This window comes from Podarcis erhardii (assembly GCF_964252035.2).
Source record: "Podarcis erhardii genome assembly, chromosome: 5".
Taxonomy (NCBI): domain Eukaryota; kingdom Metazoa; phylum Chordata; class Lepidosauria; order Squamata; family Lacertidae; genus Podarcis; species Podarcis erhardii.
This window is the reverse complement of record NC_138509.1, coordinates 73,606,038-73,629,651: the sequence shown is the minus strand read 5'-3', so window position 1 is coordinate 73,629,651 and position 23,614 is coordinate 73,606,038. Positions and strand designations below refer to the sequence as shown.

Here is a 23,614-nt window from a genome sequence, read left to right as displayed (position 1 = left end):
GGCAAAAAAAATGAGAGGCACAAATACAAGATGGGTGACACCTGGCTTGAGAGCAGTACATGTGAAAAGGATCTAGGAGTCTTGGTTGACCACAAACTTGACATGAGCCAACAGTGTGACGCGGCAGCTAAAAAAGCCAATGCAATTCTGGGCTGCATCAATAGGAGTATTGCATCTAGATCAAGGGAAGTAATAGTGCCACTGTATTCTGCTCTGTTCAGACCTCACCTGGAGTACTGTGTCCAGTTCTGGGCACCACAGTTCAAGAAGGACACTGACAAACTGGAACGGGTCCAGAGGAGGGCAACCAAAATGGTCAAAGGCCTGGAAACGATGCCTTATGAAGAACGGCTAAGGGAGCTGGGCATGTTTAGCCTGGAGAAGAGGAGGTTAAGGGGTGATATGATAGCCATGTTCAAATATATAAAAGGATGTCACATAGAGGAGGGAGAAAGGTTGTTTTCTGCTGCTCCAGAGAAGCGGACACGGAGCAATGGATCCAAACTACAAGAAAGAAGATTCCACCTAAACATTAGGAAGAACTTCCTGACAGTAAGAGCTGTTCGACAGTGGAATTTGCTGCCAAGGAGTGTGGTGGAGTCTCCTTCTTTGGAGGTCTTTAAGCAGAGGCTTGACAACCATATGTCAGGAGTGCTCTGATGGTGTTTCCTGCTTGGCAGGGGTTTGGACTCGATGGCCCTTGTGGTCTCTTCCAACTCTATGATTCTATGAGTATTTTTAAATGATGCAAATTATGTAAAAGAAGCACACAGGCAGCCTTTATTGTCGGAATTTCTTGGTCTTGCTGGACCTCCCAGTGGCTTTTGTTAGTATTGTGATCACATTATCCTTCTGTCTCAACTGGGCTTTGAATTCTGCTCCTTCTTGGAGAGCCATTCACAAAAAGTAGTGCTAGGAGAGCTCAGTTCCACCCCACAGTCTCTGGCTAGTGGGGTGCCTCGGAGTTCCATCTTATTCTCAATGCTCTTCCAACAGTCTACATGAAACTGCTGAGAGAAGTCTAGCTGAATATTTGGGCTGCACCGCCAATCAGCATACTGATGAGACACTGTTCCATCCTTCTTTTCCACCTACAAATTCCAGTGATACTATAGAACTCATGAACAGGTGCCTGGATACAGTTTTAGGATGGATGAAGGAAAACAAGCTGAAACTTATTGCAGATAAAACAAGCCCTGTGCTGTGGGAGATCTATCAATGAGGACAGAAGAGGTAAACTCAGTATACTTAAAGGAGCGTCTCCACCTCCCATCGTTCAGCCCGGACGCTGAGGTCCAGCGCTGAGAGCCTTCTGGTGGTTCCCTCACTGCGAGAAGCCAAGTTACTTCTCAGGCAGAGGGCCTTCTCGGTAGTGGCGCCCATCAGATGTCAAGGAAATAAACAACTATCTGACTTTTAGAAGACATCTGAAGGCAGCCCTGTATAGGGAAGTTTTTAATGTTTGATGTTTTATTCTGTTTTTAATGTTCTGTTGAAAGCCGCCCAGAGTGGCTGGGTAGAAATAATAAATTATTAAATTATTATTATTATTATTACACTGGTCTTAGGTGGGGTTACACAAGGACTAGGTATGGTGCTTGGGAGTGCTCTTGAATCCATTGCTGTCTACCAAGGCACTGATAGCTGCAGTGGCCCAGAATTCATTCTACCACCTCAGGCTGGTAGGGTAGCTGCAGCCCTGTCCAGATTGGCATGGCCTTGGCTTGGTCATTCATGGTCTGGTTACCTCCAAAGCAAACTACAACACTGTGCTTTCTGTGTTGTTGTCTCTGAAGACAACTCGGAAACACCAGCTAGTGCAAATACAGCAATCAGGATACTAATGAGCTCCAGAAGGTCTAAATGTGTTGTATCACTTTTGTGCCATTTTCAATGGCAATCAATACATTTTGGAGCCTAATTCAAAGTGCTATTAACTTTTTAGGCCATAAATGGTTTGGGGCCAGATTATCTCAATGTACCCCTGCACCTATATGGCCTTTCCCATAGTGTAAGTTCCTCAAGACCACTAACATTCGTGGCTTTGGGTCTGATTGCTTGGTAATTACCAGTATGTTTTTTGTTAATAGGTGGAAGTTGTTCAGCCTCGGCCAGGTTGGGTTGAACTGGATCCTGAAAGACTGTGGACACAATTTGTTGGTGTGGTTAAAGAGGCAGTTCAAGGTAACCATGAAACTCACCATTAGCTGCTCTTCCAAAACCTGTGACCTTATGTGGATGGAGATAGCTTGGCTACAAGTACCCTCACTCTGGTAACCTCCTGCTTAGACTATTGCAGGGTGTCATATGTGACTCTGTCAATGGCCTGGAAGTTGCCATGGGTCCAGAATTGGGCCACAACAGTATTTACTTGGAAGTCTGCTGATGCTTGTGCTTTGTCTGCATTCCAGACCCAAAGTACAGGGTTTAACCTTTTAAAACCCAAAATGGCTCATGACCAGGTTTACCGAAAGAACACTCATCCTATATTAACATTAAGATGGGATATAACATTGAAACCCATTTAATGTGCTTGTATACCCCACATGAGGGACACGGGTGGCGCTGTGGGTTAAACCACAGAGCCTAGGGCTTGCCCATCAGAAGGTCGGCGGTTTGAATCCCCGTGACGGGGTGAGCTCCCGTTGCTCGGTCCCTGCTCCTGCCAACCTAGCAGTTTGAAAGCATGTCAAAGTGCAAGTAGATAAATAGGTACCGCTCCAGCGGGAAGGTAAACGGCGTTTCTGTGTGCTGCTCTGGTTCGCCAGAAGCAGCTTAGTCATGCTGGCCACATGACCTGGAAGCTGTACGCCGGCTCCCTCGGCCAGTAAAGCGAGATGAGTGCCGCAACCCCAGAGTCGGCCATGACTAGACCTAATGGTCAGGGGTCCCTTTACCTTTATCTTTATACCCCACATTGTTACCTTGTGATGCATGCCAGTTAATTTGGACCACATATTAGAGTATCTCAACAAAAATTCTGGGATCACCACCTGGAGGAACTACTAGAAATTACTACTACTACTACTACTACTACTATTAATGTATGGGGACAGCTTCCAGTGCATATAAAAACATAATAAAATGTCAAGCATTAAAAACTACCGATACAGATGTATTCTAAAAGTTGTGTAGTTCTTTGTCTCCTTGATATCTGATGGGAGGACATTCCATATAGAGGGCGCCACTGCCAATAAGGCCCTAATTGACTCCCACCACTTGGTGATTGCACAACTCATCATCTCCATTTTAGGACCACATGAAGAGGGACTTCCAAGTAAGGGGAGGATCCTGGCCCAATCAGAGTCCCCCCTCATGGGAAGTATATCTGCACATCTACATTGGTGCATGTGTAGAGCCTCTTTGCATGTATTCTGAATGTGTGGGTGGTGAGGTGGTGGTCACCAGCCACATGGGGAAGTTGTCTGAGCCCTATAAATTGAGTTCAAAGGGAGACATATTCATCGTTTTTAGTAAAGGAACACGCTCTCCCTTGAGACTTGCCAAAACTAAGCAACTTTTACTGCTCAAGGCTGAAGAAGATTTAATGCGATGAAATCTTATTCTGCTTTGCTGGAAGCTATGGTTTTGCACAGCCTTCCTGATCCCCTACTTACAAATATAAATATCTGTGTTCTCTAATGCTCATATAACTTTGTTAGGACATTCTGCTACAGGTCCATGCTACTAAAATTCAAAGCTGTGTGTGCACAGTATCTCTTCCTACTGCCAAAGAAGCAAGCATTTTTATTTATTTTTTGAAGTTTTGCACATGACTCTCCCCAACACTCTGCATGTTCTTTGAATCACATGTCCAAGACTGTTTCAGTGGCCATATTGTTCAGCTGAATGAACAGCTGGCTTTTGTTAAGTTGCTGAATAAAGTGGAATGAAATTCTTTATGAATGAGTATGGGTGAATAGCTTCTGATACTAAGGCTACGTTACAGCAGTTGTTTCATAAAGTTCACTGCTCAGTGTTCAAATTTCTCTTTTAGCTGCTGGAGTGAAAATGAATCAAATTTCTGCCCTTGGACTCTCAACACAGCGAGGAACTTTCATTACGTGGAACAAGTATGTAGAGAGCATGCTGGTTATAATAGATGTTTGTAACCCTCAAAGACAAGCTTGCAAATGTGTTTGTTTTTAGATGTGGCTGTAGTTATGCTGTGAAGTGGAAGTAGCTGCCGCTAAGTGTGTGTATGTATGTGTCTATCTGTCTTTGCATCAAATGTTCCTGCAGGGTTGAGAAGCAAGGAGTCCTTACCCGCCCTTTCATTTTCGGATGACATTTATTTCAAAAGGCAGTTTTAAAAGGTTGACCATCACCTACAGTGATGGTCTGACATTATTCTGTCAGTCAATCTCTTAAAGACATGAACTGTTTCTAAATATGCTGTCTAATTTGCCACTTAATATGCAGATACAGAAGGTGGCAAATTGTAGGTTCCTCCCCCTCAAAAAAAAAACAAGAGCAGGTAGCCTTGGAATGTTGTGGTTGAGAGAAAGCACCTCAGCCAACCTAAAGGTGACTATTAGGACATCTTTGCTGTATTCTACACAGTCTCTCATTTGCTGGGCTCTGTAGAACTTCTGCCTGATGGGAACTGATGGGGGCAAAGTACAGTACCGCTTCCTCATTGCTCTTAAAATGTGACATCAACCGCCCTCAAGATGTTTTCACCAGATAGGCTTTTTTGCTTGGAATACAAAAATAAGGAGGAAAAAAGGGCAGGGACTTCTGTTCTGTGTGCCCAACTTCTGCTTACTACCCATACAGTTTGAGTATGGTAACACTGCTCAGTCCAACTTTATGTGTGGGTTATAACTGTCAGAAGGGGTATAGCAATAGGTGTATTCAGTCTTTTAAACTGTAAAGTGAGTAAATCTTGCAGAAGTCTGATTATGTTCCAGGAACATAGTGTGCATTGCTTCAGAGACTTTAAAAATTAAGCTGACTTGGATGGTTTTGAAAAGAGGTTAAATTTCTTTAGAGCAAATAAAGCATCTGATTCTCTGTGATCAAATAAGTAGCTTAAACTTCTTATTCTCTATGCATGCAAGAGATTTATGGGGGGAGAGGGGTTTGTTTGTGCTTTTTTGTTCCTGTTTTTATTAGGTATTTTATTACGTGTTTTGTGTTGAAACCTGTGTTTTTATGTTGTGAACTGTCCTGAGATCTACAGCTGAAGGGCAGTGTACAAATATAATGAATTTAAAAATATACAGTGGCACCTCAGGTTAAGTACTTAATTTGTTCCGGAGGTCCGTTCTTAACCTGAAACTGTTCTTAACCTGAAGCACCACTTTAGCTAATGGGGCCTTCTGCTTCTGCTGTGCCACCAGAGCACAATTTCTGTTCTCTTTCTGAAGCAAAGTTCTTAACCCGAGGTACTATTTATGGGTTAGCAGAGTCTGTAACCTGAAGCGTATATAACCTGAAGTGTATGTCTGGCCTTCAGGTAAACTGTTATATCTGCATCAGCTCTTTTGCCACCATCACACTGGCCCAATCCGGAATCAGTAGTATGGGGATAATTGGACTAGTCTAGCTTCCGCCTTGTGCATTGAGTACTTTTCATAAAGTCAGTGATCTCTTCTGCCTTTTTCAGGAAGACAGGAAAACCTTTTCATAACTTCATAAGCTGGCAAGATTTGAGAGCTGCTGAACTTGTAAAGTCCTGGAACAGATCTCTTACAATGAAGGTGAGGTAGCATTGATACCTTTACTAAAATACAGAGAAGTAGGTATGAAGGTGTACCCTGACTTCAAAGCACCAAGAGCAGGCATAGGCAAACTCGGCCCTTCAGATGTTTTTGGGACTACAACTCCCATGATCCCTAGCTAACAAGACCAGTGGTCAGGGGTTATGGGAATTGTAGTCCCAAAACATCTGGAGGGCCAAGTTTGCCTATGCCTGACCAAGGTGAGGTGAGGTGAGGCACTACTTCCATGGAGGCGCAGGTTACAGCAACAGCCAAGGCGACATTTTTCCACCTTCGCCGCATCAAGCAGTTGGTCCCTTACCTTTCCCGCCCTGACTTGGCCACAGTGATCCATGCGACGGTCATTTCCAGGCTTGACTACTGTAATTCACTCTACGCGGGGCTGCCCTTGAAGCTGTCCCAGAAACTCCAGCGGGTGCAGAATGCTGCAGCGAGGCTCCTCACGGGGTCTCTGCCATGGGAGCATATTCACCCAGTGCTTTTCAAGCTGCACTGGCTCCCGGTGGAGTACAGGGTCAGATTTAAGGTGCTGCTTTTGACCTTTAAAGCCCTTCACAGCCTAGGACCCTCGTACCTACGGGACCGCCTCTCCCGGTATGCCCCACGGAGAGCCTCAAGGTCCATAAATAGCAACACCCTAGTGGTCCCAGGCCCTAAGGAAGTTAGATTGGCTTCGACCAGAGCCAGGGCCTTTTCAACTCTGGCTCCGGCCTGGTGGAACGCTCTGCCTCATGAGACCAGGGCCTTGCAGGATCTGATTTCTTTCCGCAGGGCCTGTAAGACAGAGTTGTTCCACCTGGCCTTTGGCTTGGAGCCAAATTGATTCCCTCCCTCTCTCTCTTTCTTTTTTCTTTTCCTTCTCCTCCTGCGATGAGGCTACATTTTAATATTTTAATGTTCCATTATTTTAATGTTGTATTTTATTTTTGTTTTTAAGTTTGTAATCATTCATGTTGTTTTTATTATTGCTTGTAAGCCGCTCTGAGCCCGGCCTTGGCTGGGGATGGCGGGGTAGAAATAAAAATTTATTATTATTATTATTACTTTGACCAGGGAAGAAGTGGGATGGGGGTTTCTTCTTATGAAATTGAAAGCCCCTCTATTCCTCAACCCCTACATATGGAGCAAATAACAGCTTGAAGGAGCTAATCATCTCTTCTCTCCCACCCATCAAGGAGTTGTATTCAGCGATTATTCACCAGTTTGCCTTCTGTGCCATGTATTTTGGCTTTGGGGGCCAGGTTTCAAACTATACAGATTCTATAAAGCAAGACTTGGTTACTTTTGCCCGCATGACGCGTGTTGACAGTCTGGTCTTCATGAGGTGCACAGATATGTTCTCAGCTCTGAAAAGAAGGGGATTAAATTGAAGATGACCAAAGTAGTGCCCTCCAGTAGTTCCTGGCTGCATCCTCCCCAATTGGCTGTGTTAGCCAGGACTAGTGGAAATTGGGACTCGCATGGTACAGAATATTGGACTAGTTCCAATAACCTCCCAGCAGTTTCTTTGAAAGTTGTCCCCTCACTCTTTCATATATAAAAATCCAGCAACATCAGGACAGCACCACGTTTTCTACCTCTGGGTTAAATTACTCAGCTGTTCCATTCAGACTTGGGCTTGGTTGCATGTGTAGCAGTATGAAACTGTAGAGTGCCAAGGCGGAAGAATGATTTGTGACACTTCAAAATTCAGGTTGCTGCCCTATTTTTTTAAAAAAGAAAATCTTCATGCAAAGGAAAAACCAGCAAAGCTGGTATTAGATTTTTGTTTACATGAAGATTTTTTTTTTTTGACAACCATTGGGGATGGCACGCCTACCTAATATATAGAAAAGCGAAAATTCATAAAAATTTTACCAACCATATAATAAGAAAGTCACTCTTTGCTGTATGGGAAAAATATAAAAACCTGATGGAGCCTAAAGTCCCGTGGTGGACTTCTCCAGTAGAAGCCATAGCAGTAAAACGGAAAAATACTCAGGAAACCTGGCCAAAATATAAAATACTTCTAAAAAATGAAGATAACCAAATAAAATTAAAAAAAATTTGAGGAAATAAGAGAACACATTTCAGACTGGTTCCAATACCATCAGTTATTTGAAAAATTTAAATCTGACAAACAAAAGGGGTTCTCAGTAGAAACTTCCCGATTCGAATCTGATCTTGTAAATTCTAAAAGAAAGACTCTTTCCAAAACTTGACTGGACAGTCAAGGAGGAGGAGGTAACAGTGGCAATGGTGAGGTGGTCTCAGGATTTTGGCCATTCAATAACCATGGCCCAATGGGAAAATTTATGGAAGATCAATTGGAAATTCACAAATTGTTACACGATTAGAGAGAACTTTCAAAAAATGCAACATCGATGGTATCTAACACCATGGAAACTCTCAAAAATGTATAAAAATGTGTCAAGCAATTGTTGGAGATGCGGAGACTCAGGAACATTCTACCATATGTGGTGGACATGTAGGAAAATACAGGTATTCTGGGAGAGTATACATGCAGAACTGCAAAAAATGCTAAAGATCTCATTCAATAAAAAACCAGAGGCCTACCTCCTGGGAATAACAGATTTGGATATTCCACAAAAGAGGAAGGGTATCTTTTTATATGCGACGGCGGCAGCAAGAGTTTTGATCGCCGCAAAATGGAAGAGTAATGAAATCCCCTCTAAACAAGATTGGATCCAAAAGCTGACAGAATATGCCGAATTAGATGGTTTATCAGAAAAAATAAAGAATAAATCCAAACAGGAATTTGTTTCTAAATGGGAGGTTTTCAAAGAATATCTGAAAAATAAATATAGTAGTTTAAATTCTGTTGCAGCATTCGAGGAACTTCAGTAATAGTTGCTAGGTAGAGAGAAGAAATTAGATTTATTGAGAATAAGTTTAATTATGGAAAAAATGTGTATTGGCAATAAGCAATTTGAACTTGAAATATGGAATAGACGGGAAGTTGGGTCTTTAGTGTTAAGACCAATAGATGTTTTATTGTTTGTCAAGAAAATTATGCGTCTATGGTTATTTTTGTAATTTGTGTGTAATTTGGTACTTGTGTTTTTTCTTTGTGTGTGTGTGTTTTCTTGTTTTTTCTTGTTGTATAAATAAATATTTTTTTTAAATAATAAAAAAAAGATTTTTTTTTAAAACAAGGGTACTTTGAAACATGCAGTTCCCCACCTGCAGTGGAGCAGGTAGTTCTACCCCATGAGTTCTTCTCATTCTCCAACATGTATAGACCACCTCTCAAAATGGCTGCCAGAGGTCCTACCCCTCACCTGGGAACTGGCCAACCAAGTTGGCTTCTCATTAAGCAGTATGGGATTGCTAGTCCAACCAGTTACTGAACAGGCTAACTTCATTGGGACTTGCATGGTACAGAATATTGGACTAGTTCCAATAACCTCCCAGCAGTTTCTTTGAAAGTTGTCCCCTCACTCTTTCATATATAAAAATCTTATCAGTGCTATTTTTCTAGAAAAAGACATGCTGGAACTCTCCATGAACGCTTCTCTTGTTCTCTTATAATGGCAATGGTGCCCACCTGAGAGGTGCCTGAGTTCCGGTAAGTTCTGGGTGGGGGAAAAAAGGCCCTGCTTCTATATATACATTATCTTCACTTGAATTGCTCTGTTCATAGATTGTGTGTATGGGTAATTTCACCCAAACCCTCCCAAATGAAGTTTTGATAGAAGCCCTATAGGAGAGAATACCAAGTATTTATCCAATCTTTCTTTCTTTCTTTCTTTCTTTCTTTCTTTCTTTCTTTCTTTCTTTCTTTCTTTCTAACAGGCAGTGCATGCTGTTTGTTCCTTCTTTCACTTTTTCACTCGGAGTGATCGCTTTCTGTTAGCAAGTTGCCAAACATTCACAACACAGCATGTCTCTTTAAGACTGGCTTGGATTTTACAACATCTACAGGAGGTAAGCCTTGTCTTACTATTCTCTGTAATGAGCTTTGTACGGGCTGGCTTTTTATTCCGGCAGAGGAACCTCTTTCAGGATGGTAATCATAATAGTGTAATGTTTATTATATGCTAAATTTCATTAGAAAATGTCAACTGCTTGTTTTTATTTATTTATTTAACTCCCATTTATATACCACCTTTCCACCAAAGCACCTCAGGCAGTTTATTATTAGTGTAGCAATTAGAGTGTTGGACCTAGGACCTGAGAGGCAATTGCACCTGCTTGTTGTTTTTAAGAAAGAAAGAAAGAAAGAAAGAAAGAAAGAAAGAAAGAAAGAAAGAAAGAATACCCAGAAAAGACTTTTAAGCAGTAAACTGGTTTGAGAGATAATCCACAACCTTCTAAAGGGGATAGTTGGGAAACCTGTTCCTTTGGTTTGCCTAACACTAAATAACATAATGTTACTTAGCTCAATTTTGATTTTATTATATTTTATTTTAACTTAACGCTGAAGTGTGTTATACTTGCCAACTTGAAATAAAACACGGTTGGTGTGTGTTTGCTTTCAGGTAGAACAAGCAAGTAAAGATGACAATTGCTGTTTTGGAACCATTGACACGTGGCTACTATATAAACTGACCAAAGGTGAGAAGGATGATTAAACAGATAGAAAGCACATGGCTTCTTGCAGAGAAGTAGTTGGATCCAAAGGTTGTGCGAATGGACTCTGCTCATACACAATTTCTCTGCCAGATACTGAATGAATTCCCCCTCCCATTGCAACCCATCTGTGACATAACCCATGCTGTTTAAGAGGATCCTCCATCCCTTTGGAGAAGCTTTTCAGGAGGTGTCTAGGATGAGGGGACAAGAAATATATTTTACACAAGCAGCAGCCTTCCAGTCATGCAACATTTGGATCGAAACCAATATATGTACACTCTGGAAAGGAACAATGTAAAGATTCCTCTGCTGAGGCAGCTCTAATTCTGCCCTGTGGAAAGCTTAAATTCTGTAATCTCACATTATCTTTGCTGCCTCATCCCTCAGTTTTCCTGAATTTTCCTTTTCTGAAAGTTTGCCTTACTGAATCTTGTTTCTTCCACTGTCCTGGTCCTCTGTGGAAACATAATTACTTCCTCCAGACCTATATTGTGCTTCTAAATAAGGTCCGAACTGGAAATGATGGCAGTAGATATGTTTGTTTAATCCCATCTGCTGTGCTTACATGTAAAAGGGGGGGGGTGTCACATCAAAGGGATATTTGGGTGAAGGGAGCTGAACGCTCTTGTTCTTGACCTCCATAATCCATATCCCTAACATGTTTCTCTCAACCTTGTCACCTTCGTTACTGGAACTAGACAGTGGAGAAATGTTCAGGTGAGGTACTCCTCTCCTAATTTCTTTCAACATGTCCCTGCCCCAATTCATTGATCTCCCAGTCTCCTTTACTCAAATAACTTGTCTCTTCTTTCTGCGTGGACGTGCATCCCCTAAGCTCTCCCAATTACAGTCCTGCCATTTGTTATTGTGAAATGGAGGAGGCAGCTGTTCCCTTAGCCAGGAGTGGTTTCCTGGTTTAGCAGGTGGGAAGAAGAGAGGACAGGTTTTTGTGTGTGTAGGGCAGGGGTCTGAAGGTGCAGCATCACCCCTGGGTACCCTCAGCCCAACCACCACTTTTGTCTCTCTCTCTCTCCTTCCCATTCTTTGTTCTCCTTCCCACACATTTACGTTAGCTGCTTTCTCCATCCATTTCCTCTCCTGTGCCTTTCCTCCCCTCCAACTTCCAAATGCTGCAGCCTCACTTTCTCCTCAGCTGTGTTGTGCATGTGGGGAGCTGCTACTGCTGCTACGGCCAGAGGTGGGGTAAACAAATTGTTATGTACTGAAGTTCTCACCCTGGGCCAGCAGGGGGATACTGTAGATAGTGATACAAATAAGGGATCGAAAGTGACGTTCAGTGATTGGATAGTTTTAGAAAATTGTTACAGTTACATTGTACTGGAGCTCTATAGAAGCAGGCTGACTGAACCCTTCAGTTCAGTTCTGTCCTGGCCTGTGAATAAACAAGAGCTGTTTGAAGAATCGCTGTGTCGTCTGATATGCTCACCCACAACTTAACACAAATGGTGGTAGTACTAGTAGTACGTTACTTTGAATGAACTGTCTGGTTTTGTATCGGAGAGAAATTGAAAAGGATATCCTCTTAGAAGAAGACGACCGTAAACAAATGCTTGTCTGCAATAATGTGTTTGTGCTTTTCAAGTGACGTGCTGAGCAGGACTCAGACCTCCAACATTAAGTTCCCACATCCTCACTGTAATCTTCTTTTTGTGTTTTTGAGCATTCACTAGTATTGGTTCCTTTTAATCCCCAGGTGCGGTGTATGCTACAGACTACTCAAATGCCAGTACAACAGCAATGTTTGATCCCTTCAAGGTATGACTAACTCTCTCTGCAAAGCTGCTTCAGTGTTTACTCTGTATTGCTTTTAACTCCCTCTTTTTCATATGCATGTGATTTCAGCTGCAGTGGAGTGCGTTCATTAGCAAGTTTCTTTCCATTCCAATATCAATTTTCCCGCCAGTGGAGGACACAAGGTTAGTCTAATAAATAAGTCTCTCTCTCTCTCTCTGATTTAGTATAGAAGTGGCACACTTTTCACACTTCTAGAATATTTATTTTTTGTTCACTCATTATAGCTTTGATATGAGGGCAATAACCTTTAATGTCTTATTTTAATTTTAAGTCATAAATTTGGAACAGTTGATGCTGAGATATTTGGAGCGCCTATTGCAATAGCAGCTTTGGTAAGTACAAAACCTTTTCTTTCCTGTTCCCCTTAGAAATATGTTTAGGTCCAGTTGGGTACTCTGTCAAGTATATTAGTCCTAGTAGAAGTCTTCAGAGAGAACTTTCAAAGTGCAGGCCAGTCTGTGCTGTTTCTGCTACGTCTGGCTGAAATTGCCTATTTTAAAGTTCTTAAAATGGGTGCCAGTTCCTTGGAGTGTGTCACGCCAGTTCTGTGCAGTACTTTGTTATCTAATAAACAAATTCAGTTCAAGAAATAGTTCAGTATTGTATGTGACGAATCTTAAAATCAGCAACTTCCTTCTATGTCAATTATTGTCTTCTGTGTTTAGCTTCTCTTTCTCCTACAAAACATGCTTTTCCTAGCCAGAGGACATGCTCTTTCAGTAGCCATGCACTTTGCCTTTTGAAGCTTTCTCTTTGTTAGAGTGAACTAAATTCTATTATAACACAGTTGAGGGAACCTTCATATCCCTTCAACCTTATGGGTTCTATTCAACACTGTTAGGGGCATTCTGGGAAACTGAAAAGCTGACTAGATCCTGCCACCTAGTGGTGCTTAGAGTGCCAGGCAAGAAAACAAATTTAAAGGGATCCAGGGCAAAGATTTGTAGTAAGGTCCAGGCAGTTTTCCTAGTATGCTGGTTGCTGACGCTGACTCTGGTCTTACTGAAGTATTGGACATAAATGTGGCAACATTTCACCTGTTTAAAATTTTAGCTGGATAATGAACCCAAAATAGTATGCAAATCCAATGCCACATGTGGTTTGAGCCACTGTCAGTCAGTGTAGACAATATTGAACTAGATGAAGCAAGGCTTTGCCTTGACATTAGGCAGCTTCCTAGGTTTCTGTTCCAATTTCTATTCCTATTCCTACTCCTATTCCTGTTACTTTTCTTTTCCTTCCTTCCAAAAAAGGAAAGTGCATACACTAACACAGAAACATAATTACCTTGGCAACCTGGTTTGTTTGTTTGTTTTGTTTGTTTTGTTTTTTTGTACTGAAGGTGGCAGACCAACAGGCAGCCATGTTTGGAGAGTGTTGTTTTGAAAGAGGTGATAGTAAGGTCACCATGGGGACTGGTACGTTTTGGGATGTTAACACTGGAAGCAAAATTCACGTATCTACGAAAGGTAAAGCCTATATGTTTGCGTTCTGAAAATGGCTGACAACAAACACTTTATTTAAATATTTATCTACTGCTATATTGTAAAAAAAAAATTAAAAAATCAAACCGGTTTACAATAGCAACTATATATAAAAAGATAATTAAAACAAAAACAAAAAACTAGAGATGACCCACCAACCAAAATGGAAAGATATTGCCTGCATAAGCCTGGAAAAACAATAATTTTACATGTTCAAATCATTATCCCTTAGTGAGAGAAGCTACAAGGAGCATCTGCTACTAATAATGCTTACCAGTATTTGGAATAGAGTTTCACAGATTTATTCATTCATTCCTACCCAGCCTTCTAGGGCAAGCCCTCACCAGGTGGCTTACAATAAAAATGTTAAAACAATTGAAAAATAATAATAGAAACAGCATAAGGTAAACTCATATAGATTGATCAGTCAGTCAAACTTCCAGCATCCATAATATTTTTTGTGCTGGGTGCTAGGCTGTGTTAGACAACAGTAGGAAGGTGGAAGGGCCAAGTGCAACCCTCTTCTGGCTCCAAAAATAACATACTATGTCCCACTTTCAGTCTTTTTTACAAAGCAGTTCACAAATCAGTAAATATGCTTCTACTTTAGTAACTAGCTCTAAGACCTGATGGCTTCTAATAGTAGTTCTAGGGATTGTAGACAATGTTCCTTGATACAATCATGATGATCACTTTTGGCATGCCTCTTTTTTTAAATAAAGAGAGAAATATATATAAGTGGGCAGCTGAGAAAAATGAGGGAAAAAACCAGAAGTGGGCACTTCCACCAGGAACAAACTGTTAGTCATACCTGGAATAGCATTTTGGATGTCAGATACTACTTGTGTATGTTATTGGGTTCTTTCAAGAGTTCCAAAGTCAGCAAGGGCCTGTGACTGATTGATATTATGCATTGTATAAATGTAATAAAATACTGTTTATGTTAGAAAAGTGAATGTGGTATAGTGGTTAGGATGCATAATAAACTCATGTCTTGCAACTTTAAGGCTTGTATCCAGTGGTTGGTTGGAAGATTGGGAAAGAGGTGATCTTCTTAACTGAAGGAAATGCTTCTGATACTGGGAATTCTATTAAATGGGCCCAAAGCTTAGGTGAGTAGCATGAATTAACTCTTTGAGCCTGAAATAATGTAGGGTGCAAAGCACAATCTTAGGACTATGTTTCTAGTTTTCAAATGTAGGGGTGAGATTTAGTGTGTATTTCTTTTAAGTGAGCTGAAGAATTTTCAGGTTTTCACTTACTGACCTTTTCTCAGTGCTCTGTACAGGCATCACTATAGTTCAATGGGACACTCCTGCCAGGCAGAAGAAACACTCAAGGAGGCTGCAAAGCAGAGCCAGAAAGGGGTGTTGGCTCCAGAGGGAGCATGACTTGGAGAGAATCTTGCAGGCCAGATTGAGAGACCTAGTGGACTGCTTTTGGAACCCAGGCCCGAGGTTCTCCACCCCGTCCTAAATATGTTTACTAGAGAGTGAGCATCATGTGCACAATAAGACTTGCACCTGAATAAGCTTAAATAGTATTATGCTGGAAGTGAGCAAAAGGGGAGGACAAGATACATGGTCAGTCTCAGTGTGGCTGAAGATCTGCCATAGCCCAGCCACTCCCCACCACCCAGTAGGAAGTCCCTCGAGATCCTCATGATGCTGATGCACTGCTTCTTCTCCTTGTTGTTGCCACTGCTGTCTCTCTCTGCATGCAAGGAGTGATAACTGTGTGAACAGCATCTTCTGCTTGATTTGCATTATCTCTCCAGAGGCTCTATGGCAGGCATAGGCAAATTCGGCCCTCCAGATGTTTTGGGACTGCGACTCCCATCATCCCTAGCTAACAGGACCAGTGGTCAGGGATGATGGGAGTTGTAGTCCCAAAACATCTGTAGGGCTGAGTTTGCCTATGCATGATCTATGGAATGGGCATGGAGGGAGAAGGCAAGCAAGCTAGTAGGGGTGAGAGTGGCAAGAAGGTGGTGGGCTCAAGGATCACACAAAAACTGGAGCCAGCAGTGGCAGGATACCAAGAGATAATATTAACTGAGCTGCCAGTTGCAGGGACTACTACCTGTTGTAGTAAAGAGTGCTCAAGAAATATTGTTCTTTTTTTAATGCAAAGTGTGTAAACCTTTGATTTTAGTCGAAAGGGGAAAACTTCAAAAGTTTGGGAAATACTAACCTTCCTATTGTGTGTATTTTTACAGGTCTTTTTACCAATCCTGAAGAGACATCAAAAATAGCCCAGAGTCTAGCAAATTCAGGAGGCGTTTGTTTTGTTCCATCTTTTAGTGGATTGCAGGTAAAATTACTTGATTGATTTGCTGAAGTGACGTTGGCATCCAAAATATATGTGATCATAAAAAAGAAATGCATTTCATTCAGCCTTCATAGTTTCCACTTTTCATTGGTTGTAAAATTATCTTGCACTGCTTGTTGCTCTTAATTTCCTTCTTCTTACTATGCTGCCTCTTTATTGTCATTTGTAAGTTATTTTTTCCCTTATAATTTCAGTCCATTCTTAGTCATCTGCCATCAGAACAAATTCCTGCATATCTTATTTTCATATCTTTTTATTTTAGATCCCAATGAATGACCCTTTTGCATGTACTTCTTTTATGGGGATCACATCTTCCACCACCAAAAAACATCTTGTTCGAGCTGTGTTGGAATCTATAGCTTTCAGGTACTAAGCCAGCATATCCAATTAAATATCCAACACATGCTTTTGCGCTATTATTTGATTATACACATTCCATCACTCTGTGCTGCTCTGAGTTCTGACATGCCTGGTTCCTACAGAGTTCACAGGGCAAAGGAAAAATAATACCAGGGTCTGTGGGCCACACTCCAGTTTCCACAAAATGTTGTGGATCTCTACTTACATGCTTTCAGTTCAAAGCAGCTCACTCTCTTGCAAACCAAGGCAGGGAAAAACCCCTCTCAACCATATAAAGCAGACAGTTTGTGCAGTATTTCCCCTTCCAGTGTCATATAACTGATAGAACCTGTCTGAAAACAGTGTCCCTTCCACTTTGCTGCCTAATCTTTAAATTCAAACCGAGCAGGGAGAATGTCAATTATAGGCTGCCTTCACTATGGAAAAGAAAATTAAAGGCTGGCAAATACCAAAAGTTACCACTGTTCTTGCTAACGTTTTAACATTGATGTAAAAGTAAATGATTCAATATTTTGGTTGCTCGGAAGATTAAAATAGGTATTTGCCCTCTGCTCCTACGGTAACTGGTGTGCCTTGTCAAATATTATTCTTCTCAGTTGTGACCTTTTTCCGTTCTGCTTCTGTAGTGGATAGAGGTCATACACCAGTAGTAACTGGGAAATCATACCCTGCTCTGTGTAGACTAGAAGACTAATGCTGGGCAGTGTTAGCGACGTTACTTCTGTACAAGGGGTTGTTGGTGTGGCACTCACTGGTGCCATTCCGCCTGCTGCTATCTCCTACAACAGAACATCTCAGTCAATATACTTTCAGTGGGTGCTAGGAGTGAGTACCCACCCTCCCTTCTGTTCTGAACAGCAGAGAGATGCAGAGCATTTCTCTCCACAAGTGAGTGCAGCATTTGGCTGATGTAGGTGCCTTGTCCCCACTTTTTTTGGGGGGGGGAGGTGGGGGGAATGCCACATTCCAGATGTGGCAGACATGAAGCCACACACCCCACAGCAACCATTTTGTGCTACATCATGCCCTGCAACAGCCCTTTTGTGACCACCACCCACATCACTTTCTCAAAATTCCAGATATGCTTACTGACTCTAAAAGGTTGGTGCCTCCTTACCCAGAGGCTTTCAAATGCTTTCCTCATTGGGGTTAGGAGCTCCTCATCGCAGTTTAGTTTCCACAAGCGATGCAAAACTTTTTAACTGATTTGGTGGCTTGCCCGGTGTTTCTTAGTAAGCCTATAATGTTGTTCTGCTCTTTGTGGGTTTGTTGAATATGCCGTTTTACTGTCTAATTTACACCACTTTAGCCTTTGAGAAAGGTAGCCTAAAATGTTCTCATGTAATAAAGATGGGAAACATGAAGAGCTGTACAGCTCCAGGTTATTTTAAAATAGCTCCCTTGAAGCCCATTATGAAAACTTACGAATTATCTCACTAGTTTTGAACTGTGGTTTCTTGTAACTGAATACTGAGCTTCTGAAGTTCATGTTACTTTTGTATAAATGCTTGTTACTTTTGTATAAATGCTTTAATTTCTTTTGAATCTCTTTTGCAAGAAACAAACAGCTTTATGATACCATCACAAGAGAGATGGACATCCCACCTACGACCATTCGGTATGTTGTTATCTCTAAAAATGTCTATGTGAATTTTTCTTTTATGTGGAACCATCCATTGATTTAAGATGCCAGATAGATAGCAAAACTTCCCAGCTGCCTTTATGTTGTTGAAAACACTACAGTGAGCAGCCTTGTGACCTTTTGCATAACATTTTGGCAAATCGTAGATTTCCGATTTACATTACAGAAGTGTAGAATGTTGTTAGTCTGATGGTCCTTTTCATGGGCAAAAGATCTAAAATTGTATGGGGAATATTTTTCAGTCTGAGGGCCACATTTCTTCATGAGAAACCTCCTAGAGGTGATGTTCCTTCCATAACAGGCCGGGCCTCTTCCAAATATGTGCCGGGACAGAGCCATCCCATGTTCTTCCTCACTATACACACTCACCATCTGTTCATTCATTTCCCTCTCCCATTTTTCTCTCCCCAGCTGCCTCCATTCCTCATCCAGTACAGCACTTAGGCTTACAAAAATCTCCCATTGTTGTCCATGAAAACTTTTTAAAAAAAAAAAAACTAATTACAGCCTTTAAAATATTTGTTTGGTTGAGGCTCCTGTTTCCTTCTGTAGAGCAAAGACATTTGGCACGACTGAGGGTGGTCTGGCTACATAAACAGCATATAATCTAAATCAGACAGAATTTCCAGAATCCAAGCATTAAAAGAATATGCCTTTTTCCTTCTCCCCGCCCCCTCTCTCTCACAGAGCTGATGGAGGTGTCAGTAAAAATAATTTTATAATGCAGATGACGTCTGATCTGATTAACAAAACAATAAACAAGTCTGTTTGTACAGATATGTCTTGCCTTGGAGCAGCTTTTCTAGCTGGCCTTGCTGTAGGTATGTAGTATTCTGAAAAGTTGTTTTCCTCTTGCTCTTTCTCCATGTTTTCCATATCATAACTGATTTCCGGATTGCAAACATCAGCAAAGTTTTGCCTCTAAATATTCCCAGAAGTTCATGTTCCTTATTTTTTCACCTCAATACAAACTATCTCATTGTGTTACTACCTGCATAAATATACTCTTAATTTGGATAGCAACTAAACACTGCAGATTCCACTGTGCAAAATACCTTTTTTTACCAGACACTCTGGAGTGGGAGCTTATCAAAGAAATCACATGCAGGCATGTGAGATTTAAGTATGGGGATACACACGTGTACCTGATGTATTGTTTCATAAAGAAATTAAGTTAGTTTAAAGCAATATCATTCATAGCATAAGGCAATAATAATAATAATAATAAATTATTTATATCCCGCCCTCCCCAGCTCAGGGCAGCTAACAACAGTAAAGTAATGCAGCATTCTAAAATCAGTTCAAAATCAAATTAATGGCAACCATTGGGCCAGAGTTCTGTGAGGATTACCAAAGGAGGAGGTCAGACTGTGCCTTGGCCAAAGGCCTGGTGGAACTGCTCTATCTTGAAGGCCCTGTGGAAAGATGTCAAGTGCTGCAGGGCCCTAGTCTCTTGTGACAGAGCTTTCCACCAGATCGGAGCCACAGCCGAAAAAGCCCTGGCTCTGGTTGAGGCCAGCCTAACCTCCCTGTGGCCCGGGACCTCCAAGATGTTTTTGTTTGAAGACCATAAGGTCCTCCGTGGGACATACCAGGAGAGACGGTCCCGTAGGTACGAGGGTCCTAGGCCTTATGGGGCTTTAAAGGTTAAAACCAGCACCTTAAACCTGATCCTGTACTCCACCGGGAGCCAGTGCAGCTGGTATAGCACTGGGTGAATGTGATCCCACAGCGAGGACCCCATAAGGAGTCTCGCTGCGGCATTCTGCACCCGCTGGAGTTTCTGGGTCAGTCTCAAGGGCAGCCCCATGTAGTTATGTCTTGGGTTAGAGTCACCCAGTCATCTTGACCTCATCTTGAGAGAGAAGTGTTGCAGGAGGGCAGTATATTTTATGGTTTCATGAAAAGCTGGGCATTGTGGAGGGGAGAATCTAAAAACAGAAGTCTCCTATTCACTTAAGCAGGACACAATGACTACTGGCCATGATAGCTATTTTCCACAGTAATGCTTTCTCAATGCCAATTGCTGGAAAGCACAGGAGGGAGAGTGCTCTTGTGCTTGGATCCTGCTTGCAGGTTTCGCCACAGGCATCACAGGACTAGATAGGTCACTGGCCTGATTCAGCAGGTTCTTTCTTACGTTCTTTCAAGACCTTTAGGTGTTAAACACTATGACACCAATAAAATGCTTTGGCTCCAGTCCTATCTCCAAGGGTGGTTCCAGAGGACAGTATGACTTCTGCTCAGCCCTGGGGGAATTATCTTGCAGGAGCCTTCAGGGTTCAATCTTGTCACCCGTGCTATTCAACATCTATTTGAAGCCAGGATCTGTAGCACAGTGCCAACAGTATGCTAGTGCGACCCAGCTTTATCTTTCTGTTCTGTCAGTACCAGAAGGGGTTGTGCTGGTCCTAAAGCAATGTCTGGAAGTGATAATGGGCTGGATGTGTGCCAATAAATGAAAGAGAGGTGAATATGTGGTTCCTAAGTACGGGGGTTGTCAGAACAGCCCTGTCCTTGATGGAGTTGCATTCCCCTTGAAGGAGCACCTGCATAGTTTGGGGGTGCTCCTTGAACCATTATTGTCACTTCAGGTCCAAGCGGCCTTGGTGGCTAGGCGTGCCTAGATTCATCTTTGGCTGGTGTGTCAACCAAGGCCTTCCATAAATAGGTATAGCTTGGCTATAGCTACCAATGCCCTGGTAACCTGCATGCTAGACAACTGTAACATGCTCCACCTGGAGCTGTCCTTGAAGATGATTTGAAAATTGCAACAAGTATAAAATGTGATGGGCAGAGTGCTTATGGCAGTGGCAGGCTCCGCACATGGAACTCCCATTGAAAAAAGTAACTGATTACCAGCTATTTTTCTGGGCCGAATTCAAGGTGCTTATACTTAACAGTTAAAGCCCTGAATGGACTGGGGCCCTGATAAGGAAAAATGCTTCTCCCATGCTAACTTATCCATACCTTAAAATCAATAATAAGGCCCACCTGGTGGTCCTTGTGTAGGATCAAGTACCTGAGTACAACAGCAGGGCACTGAGTGCAACAGGACTCTCCCCACTTGTGATTCCAAGCACTTAATATCCAGTGGCACACTGCTCGTAGCCATTGTGGCTAGTAGCCAAAGATCTCCTTATCCTCTATAAATTTGTCTAATCCTCTTTTAAAGCCATCCAAGTTGGTGGCCATCACTACATCCCATGGGAGTTAATTCCAGCTATGCACCGTGTAAAAGAAGCATGTGGTTTTGTCTGTCTGAAATCTTCTAGCATTCAGCTTCCTTGGGTGGCCCTCATGATATGGTATGACGAATTCCAGATGCAACATTTATGTTTTTCAGCTCGGGATTGATTTTGTTTTGTTTTGTTACGTTTGTTTCTAGGATTCTGGAAGGACAAAGAGCAACTGAAACAGCTGAGGCAAACAGACATAGTTTTTAAGCCTCAAAAGGAGCTGGAGGAATACGAGCCAGCCATGAGCAACTGGGTGAAAGCTGTTCAACGTTCTCTCAGTTGGTACAGCCAGACATCATAGAAATGGGATTATTGCAAAATGTTAAATTAATATTTTAGATTATATTTATAGGACAATGCAAACACAACTGCAGTTCTGTTTTAGAGTTCATTTCTGCTTCTTCCGTGAGGTTAATTAAAACATATCAGCTGCCCCTCTGGAAGTAACCACCTTCAAGAGACTGAATGCCAAAGTTCCCAAGGGGCGACTTCCTGTAATAGGCAACTAAATGTGATGACAAAGATACCTGAATGCAAAAGTCCTAGCTGATTTTTTTGTTCTTACATTACTGTTGATGTTTTACCTTAACGCATGAAGCTTCCATGATAAGTGGAAAGTAGCAAAAAGCACCTTGTTCTTCCAGACTTGTGATTTCATCCATGTATCCTGATCTGCAACCTAGCACAGAATGTGGCTGCTTGCCCACTGAGAGTTGCCTCGCAGTAAGAGGCACTGAGACAACTAAGCTGATTGACCTCTGCTTTCAGTGATGATCTTCACTTCTTTATCTGTCTGAAATTAAAGCCTGGCCACCTGGGAGAGATCAGCTGAATTGCCACATGATGTTGGAAATCAGTTAGTAATCCCCATGGTATATAGGTGAGGAAAGATTTAGGAATCCCTGTGGCCAAAGGTAGTGATGCATTGCTGCTAATGCAGATTCTTGGAAATCCAGAGAGCCCCAGCCTTTAATTTTTTAAAATCCTATTTAGCTGCTACACTTAACCAATTACAGTTGATGCTTTCAAATCCAGAGTAGGTCAGAATTGTCTTCTGCTCTTTTTGGAAGGAATATGTCACCAAAACTAGATCTCCCCTCACCCAGTTTAATTTTCCCTTGTGTTCATCTGTTTTACTTGCATTGTTTCAAACTCTACCTCAATGATTGATTTCTATCTGCAAATACAACCTAAATATAAAATAGATAAGGTAGAGCATATGTGAAATTATGCTTATGCATCTAATGTTTTTGTCAGCAGCATTTAAGCGCAAACCCACCAAGGGGGTTTTAAATAGAGTACAAGATAGAGTTATTCAAAGGGGAAATTGCAGTCTACTTCCAGGTACAATAAATTCATGCAATAATTGTATAGTTGTTGTGTGTAATGCAGAAGTCTTTGCACAGGCTACACCGCTTCTTGTTACCAGGAAATTGCACCCACACTTCATCATTATGTCACTGGGAAAGCATTTTTCTTCCAGCTAGAATATGTATATATTTTTTGCAGATCAACCCTGTATAAAATTGTGGCCAAAGAGTTATGGATATCTATTGGCTAGTGACAAGCCTCATGCAATTTTATGTACTCTCTAAAAACATAGGAAGTTGTCTTTCATTGAGTCAGACCATTCACCCATCTAGCTCAGCACTGCAATGCCTTTGGGGGTTTTAGACAGCATCCTTTCCAAGTTCCAACTGGGACTGTTGAGGATTGAATCTGGGACATTTTGCAGTGAAAGCAGATGTCCCTGCCATTGAGTGATGGCCCTTCTAAAGTGCTTCGGTTTGGTTTTTATTTTGGGGTGGTGGTAAAATAGGCTTTATAGCAAAGTGAAACAGATCTCTGGCGGAATTCTCTCTAGGGCCAGGAAAATGAGTTGGAAGGCCACCCCCAAGGGTCATCTAGTCCAATCCCCTACAATGCAGGAATCTCAAATGACAGCATCCATGACAGATTTTAGCACCTGAGCCAAACAACAGAATGGCATCCCCCACCTCTCCACCAGGGAAGAAAGAGTGAGTGAAGATCTACATCAGGAACAAAGGCAGGGGAAATAAAGCTACACATCAAGATCTGCTGCCCCTAGGGATCCTGCCACCTGAGGCGGTCACCCCACCTTGCCTCATGGGTGGGCTGGCACTGGCTTTCAGGTGTGCAAAGGGGATCTCCAAGCTCAGTATACTCTCTATAAAGCAGTACTTACACATATTCCATCCAAGTAGGCTGGGCTGCCGGACTGATGCCACTTTGATTCTGAAAGTCAACTATCCTTTTCATCACTCTCAAGAACTTTTCCTTTCTTTCGCCTCCTACCCAAGCCTTCTCATCCCTTAGGACAGTGTTCCCCAACCTTGGGCCTCCAACTGTTTTTGGACTACAACTCCCATCATCCCTCGCTAGCAAGACCAGTGGTCAAGGTCGGGGAACACTGCCTTAGGA

At 42.1% G+C, this 23,614-nt stretch overlaps 1 protein-coding gene across 1 annotated transcript in view; it reads left to right on the top strand.

Moving 5' to 3' along the window:
* GK5 (glycerol kinase 5) overlaps positions 1-22,721 on the top strand; it is a 35,351-nt gene extending 12,630 nt beyond the window's left edge. The window contains exons 2-16 of the mRNA XM_081861553.1: positions 2,091-2,184; positions 3,998-4,073; positions 5,612-5,705; positions 9,522-9,653; positions 10,208-10,283; positions 12,016-12,077; positions 12,165-12,238; positions 12,388-12,448; positions 13,459-13,585; positions 14,608-14,712; positions 15,819-15,913; positions 16,194-16,297; positions 17,850-17,909; positions 18,621-18,754; positions 21,322-22,721. Coding sequence (XP_081717679.1) covers positions 2,091-2,184; positions 3,998-4,073; positions 5,612-5,705; positions 9,522-9,653; positions 10,208-10,283; positions 12,016-12,077; positions 12,165-12,238; positions 12,388-12,448; positions 13,459-13,585; positions 14,608-14,712; positions 15,819-15,913; positions 16,194-16,297; positions 17,850-17,909; positions 18,621-18,754; positions 21,322-21,473 — 1,446 coding nt within the window. The 3' untranslated portion in view covers positions 21,474-22,721. The remainder of the gene's footprint in view (positions 1-2,090; positions 2,185-3,997; positions 4,074-5,611; positions 5,706-9,521; positions 9,654-10,207; positions 10,284-12,015; positions 12,078-12,164; positions 12,239-12,387; positions 12,449-13,458; positions 13,586-14,607; positions 14,713-15,818; positions 15,914-16,193; positions 16,298-17,849; positions 17,910-18,620; positions 18,755-21,321) is intronic.
* Positions 22,722-23,614: the final 893 nt, after the last annotated feature.